Raw genomic sequence first — 5394 nt, 5'->3', positions numbered from 1 at the left:
GTTGCCCCCTTCTCGGATTGGCGCATGGTGCAGGTGCCTCTTGGTTTGGAGCTGCTCTAGCTGGGCTTCTTTCTCCACTTGCGTGCTCTCTCCCTATATATCTAGCGGTATACTACCTATGTCGCCTCCAGATGCTCAGGTCTTCGTCGTGTCCTTCTCCGGCAATGAACAGGTATGTCTGCCTCTTCCCTTCCCCTCATGCTCTACGAAACCTTAGAAGTGGGGAGGCGAGGGATGAGGGTCTTTGATTTGCTGCCTATGTTACAACGTGCGTTTATAAAAAATATTATGTGAAGAGTGGAGATAACCAATAAAAAATATTGAGATCTTTTTGGTGGATAATTTGTGTGGGTATTGTTGTGAGCCGTCGCAACGCACGGGTAACCGACTAGTATAGACTAAGTTTGTGTTTTTTAAGTGATATTTTGCAGGATTATCTATTCACCCCTCTAGGTGCTCTCAATAGTACAAGCAGGAGAAGGAGAAGTTGCAAGTGTATGAGAGAAGTGAAGGAGTAAAGCTGGGACGTTGAATGATTGGACATGGACTTATATTTTTCCTTCTCGTTCTTTTTTATGTTGAGCACTTATCATCATTTGATACCAATCACTATTCTTTTTTATGATTGCCAATCTTGCTCAAACTTTGAGATGGACTTAAACCTATAGCATTTATAACACTCAAAGATAGACTAGGGAGTGTTTAGGATGGCTCCAGCTCCAACTCCATTGTAGAGCTATAGTTTATAATATCAATTTAAATAGTTTAAAAATAGTTTTAATCTAAATAATAAATAAAATGACTTGTATAAATGTTTTCTAAAGTCTTACAATTTTAGCTCCATAATTTTTTGGAGCATCCAATAAACTACTCCACCAATTCAAAAATTTCTGGAGATGGAGGTATACCAAACAGGATCTAGATGTTAGTCCACCAATTATCTCAATTATCAAATCATATACGGAGCTTTCAACCCCTCTCCATTCCTTTGGAATGTCATATTTGAGGAATCTAAAGAAAAGAGCACGAACAAAACTAAACAACAGCGAGTTAATTTGAACCTATCTATCTGCTGACAAGATTTCTTTTTTTTTTTTCTATCCAACTACCTAACTTCTTTACTTACGTTTTCAGATATCCTTTTTTTTCCACTTCTCAGTTCTCACGTCCATTCAGGTTCTACATCGACTGATCACGTTTCAAACGAACCTTCCCCCATCCACCAGCTCCAGAATCTCCGTCGCCCGCCGCCCAACTCAAAAGTGGATTCCAAAATCCTTCGTCCAGCTGCTGACTAGCGCAGTCCCGTCGCTCTCCCACTCCTTTTCCTCCTTAAATTTCCACACGAAAAATTCTCGGTGGACAGAAAAAACAAGGCAAAGATCAGAAGAGAACGCGGAAGTGATGGCCATGGATCCAAGCGTCGCGGCGCGCCAGAGCGAGGAGGCGGCGGAGGCCTTCTTCCGCGCGGCGCCGCCGCTCCGTGACCGCGACCGTCTCGCCGCCAGCCTCGCCGATTTCCTCGCCCGCCACTCCGCCGGCAAGTGATCCCCGATCCTCCGCTTCTCTCCCTCCCTGCTCTCATCTCTGTCCGGCTCCGGGCTGGGTGGCTGAAAGCCTGAAACGAAAACCAGATTTCTGACGCGGCTGCTCCTGTCGCCACCGATCGCGTGCTGCAGGGGGTGGTGGAGTGGTGTGCGTCACCTCCGGCGGCACTACGGTGCCCCTGGAGCAGCGTTGCGTGCGCTACATCGACAATTTTAGCTCCGGCCAGCGCGGTGCCGCCTCCACCGAGTAGGCAGACAGATCACACACTCTTGTGCTTTTTAATGCTCTGTCTGCTCGTCCTACTGTGGAGCTGGTCCCTTCATCTTTTGGTTCATTGAGATCAGTTCAATGCAGGTATTTTCTTAAGGCCGGCTACGCTGTCATCTTCATCCATCGCCGGTGAGTCCTTCGAACCCGGCATTTTCTGTTCAATTTCAACAGAGACGGGGTGGAACTGAACTAGCCGCATGCTAAAAAAGTTTAAATGAAATTGCCGGTGTAGTTCTGTTTTGTGTAGCTAGGCTCGGCTTGTGAAACCTTTCAGAACCAAATGTCACAGGTGGCTCGGTGTAGTTAGCCGCAAGCTGTTTATGTTCAGTTCTGAATACCAATATAAGGCAGAAGTTGTGAGTGACACTTCCCTCTTTGCAGTGGGAGCAAGCAGCCTTACTGTAGGTTTCTTCCAGAGGATTCCTTTCTCGATCTTTTTGAGCTCGGGGAAGACTCAGAGATCCAAGGTTTGGAGACTGTAAACCTGAATTATGTATGTCATGCGAACTGACCCAAAATCTGTTTGGTCCAGCAGCTCCTTACTTGTATGGTTTTATGTTGATTGCCTTTTTCTTCTTTGTTTATCTCCTTTGCTTGGATGTTCAACCTTCTCAGCTCATTCCTTTACTGTAATTTCAAGTAATGTTCAAATTAGTATATGCATTTGACTTCTGAAACATCTGTTTGTATCTTTGTTATGCATCTCAGTTCCACAGTCTCATTCATCGGTGGTCAAGGCAGCAATTAGCAATTACCGGAAGGTATATATATGCTCCTCTTGTATGTTGGCTTTCTCTTGTGAAGCATTAGCTGCAATCATATGATATGGTACTATGGCTGTCTTATATCCACTATCACAGGCAATCGATGAATGCCTTCTTCTCAAACTGCCTTTCACAACAATTTTTGAGTACCTTCAGGTATTGCACCCCTGTTTTCTACTAGCATATATTGAAAAAATTAATGTTTGCTCATAGTGTCAGTGCCACATGTCTAACATTACTGTCCATATTATATGTTGTACCCTGCTGTTTGGGATGCAGAATATTATATATGTTTTTTGACATTGTTCATAATTTAATCATAGTTTGGCACCAGAACCTCTTGTCAGGTTACTTTGATGTTAAGATCAGAGTCATCAGATCAGCCTATATCAATTACCACAAACTGACAAGCATTCTGATATGTCATCCATTTGAAACTATTATATAAATACTACTTTAGATACTAAAAGGTTCGTTGTGGTGCATGGTAGCTTAACCTGGTGAAAGATGTTACAGCTATACTAATGTAGAATATGAAAAGCTTATTCTTTCCTGTTGCTGACAGTTACTACAAATGGTGGCTACTTCTATGAATTGCTTGGGGCACCGTGGAATGTTTTATCTTGCTGCTGCAGTTTCCGACTTCTATGTTCCATGGGAAAGTATGGTAGGTTCTATCTTCAGATAATTCTCTCCATGTGTTTATTATACTTGAGCAAACCAAGCAACTGCATACTCAAGCAGTTATTATTGCCTGTAGTATCGCCATTTTGTCTGTAGTGTCATTGCACATTGTAGGTAGTAATCCATGGCTATTTTATTCGGCTTCCTCATAAATAGAAGGAATACCAGTCACTTGAGTCATGGAAACAAGCCTTTTTATGTAGAGGAAACTATTTGAAAGAAGGTTGTTGGAATTCAGAAACGGTGCTACTTATGTAGTTAATGCTGCGCCGTCGACCTTCAAAAAAGAAAGAAGAGTTAATATATGCTGTGATGTTCCCTGATCCTTCTATACTATTCTCCCTCCTACATCCCTCATGTTTAAGCTTTTGTCTAACAAGGAAAACATGAAATCCATCAACAACAAGGATGATAACAGAATTCCTACAGACTCCCAGATGCTTTTGAAAGTCGCATCCTGCACATTAGTTTTTTTTCCTGCATAATCCTGTACACTAGTAGCTGCAAGCATAACGGCGCGTTATATACCAATGGTGGTGCTGTCTGCTGTGTGTATATTTAGTTTTTAGTGGTTATGGAGAGCCGCTTGATGGACTTCAATTAAACATCCATACTGTTCTGCTACCATTCCACATTCCTCCTTGACAAATGTTTGTGCAGGCTAAACATAAAATTGAGTCAGCAGGCGGCCCTTTGAACATGCAACTCAACCAAGTCCCTAAGATGCTTTTCATCCTCCGGAAAAACTGGGCTCCTGCTGCATTTTGTGTATCCTTCAAGGTTAGCTCTATGTTCCTCAGTAAGTATGTGTACTTTTCCTGTGTCCGAACCTGACTAACCTATCATTCATAATACCTGGACACTGCAGCTCGAAACAGATCCTAACATTCTCCTACAGAAGGCAGAGATGGCTTTGAAGAAGTACGGTATGAACGTCGTGGTGGCAAATGAACTCGCAAACTACAAAGATGTAGTGGTGATGGTCACAAGCAACGGGGGGAGGACGACCGTGAGCAGGACGAGCAAGGCGGAAGACCTTGAAGTGCAGCTAACCGACCTCCTGGTGAAGATGCACTCGGAGCACATTGCACAGCCCAATTCGTAGGACCATCGAGCGAGCGAGATGGTTAAATCAGGGGAGTATGGGCGATTCTACTTCTACTCGCCTAGCAAATTGTGATATACAGAGTTCACCGGGTTTGTCATAAAGATGCTCATCAATGTGCTGCAGCAGATTAATTCAAAAAAAAAATATAGCTGAATAGCTCACACCAGTACATGCAAGTTTTTGAAAATAACCTAGGTAAAGCAGGTGATGTGATGCCACTGTTCATGTGGCGAAGCCGCCAGCCTAGCTATCGAGCTTTTTAACAAATTTGCCGCTCTCAAGTCAAACTTTTATGGTGGAATAGCCTTTTTGATCATTCTTTTTTTTCTGTCAAAGGCTCAAATCAATTCCGTAACTATTGAAACTAGCCAGTAGTCCTCACTCAAACTTATATTGGCTCAATTCTGTTCCTGGATCTATTTGGTGTGTCGGAGCATCTCTAAAAGTCTTCCTGAAATTTACTCTCAAAATAATGAGTCATTGGCATAAAATCTCTTTCTGTCTTTTAATTTTTCAACAAAATTTATTTTTTTTGTTTGTAAGTGTCATTCTTGCTTTTTATCCTTGATTAGCGAGAAATTTAAAGTAGAAGATGATTATATTTAGATAATCAATTAGACAAGCTGTTGATAATTTTTTTATCAAAATTTCTATTGCTAATAATTAAAAAGAATGTATTGAGTCTATTTGAGTTGCTTCTTAGCGATGAATCTGGTAAAACGAGTCAATGTATCTTACGAGATTCGGTTTAGGCGTAGTCTGGGTTGCAATCAGTGTTACTGTGCAAGCGTGTAATTGGGGATCCTACGCCTTTAGATCAACATCCCACGGCCAGCCAATTTTTGACAACTACACCCTTCCACCAGGACGCAATAATTTTACACATAATCTCTATTATTCCTACTTCGAATCGTAAGTGCATCTTCATTAGACTAACCAAATAGCTCGTCAAACTAAATTTTAGCTAATTGACAGTAAAATAACTCTTCAACAGACTAGTCATCTAACTTGTCAAACTAT

At 42.0% G+C, this 5394-nt stretch overlaps 1 protein-coding gene across 1 annotated transcript; it reads left to right on the top strand.

Annotated features, from left to right (window-relative positions):
* Nucleotides 1-1196: 1196 nt before the first annotated feature.
* LOC100193520 (phosphopantothenate--cysteine ligase) lies at nucleotides 1197-4689 on the top strand. The gene is made up of 9 exons (NM_001138632.1): nucleotides 1197-1540; nucleotides 1680-1794; nucleotides 1903-1947; nucleotides 2200-2285; nucleotides 2527-2579; nucleotides 2679-2738; nucleotides 3148-3249; nucleotides 3927-4046; nucleotides 4135-4689. The coding sequence occupies exons 1-9, from the start codon at nucleotides 1405-1407 to the stop codon at nucleotides 4369-4371; spliced, it is 954 nt and encodes a 317-aa protein (NP_001132104.1). The 5' UTR covers nucleotides 1197-1404; the 3' UTR covers nucleotides 4372-4689.
* The last annotated feature ends 705 nt before the right edge of the window (nucleotides 4690-5394 follow it).

Source organism: Zea mays, chromosome 10 (genome assembly GCF_902167145.1).
Source record: "Zea mays cultivar B73 chromosome 10, Zm-B73-REFERENCE-NAM-5.0, whole genome shotgun sequence".
NCBI lineage: Eukaryota > Viridiplantae > Streptophyta > Magnoliopsida > Poales > Poaceae > Zea > Zea mays.
The sequence above is the reverse complement of the archived record's forward strand: the minus strand, read 5'-3'. Positions and strand labels throughout refer to the sequence as shown.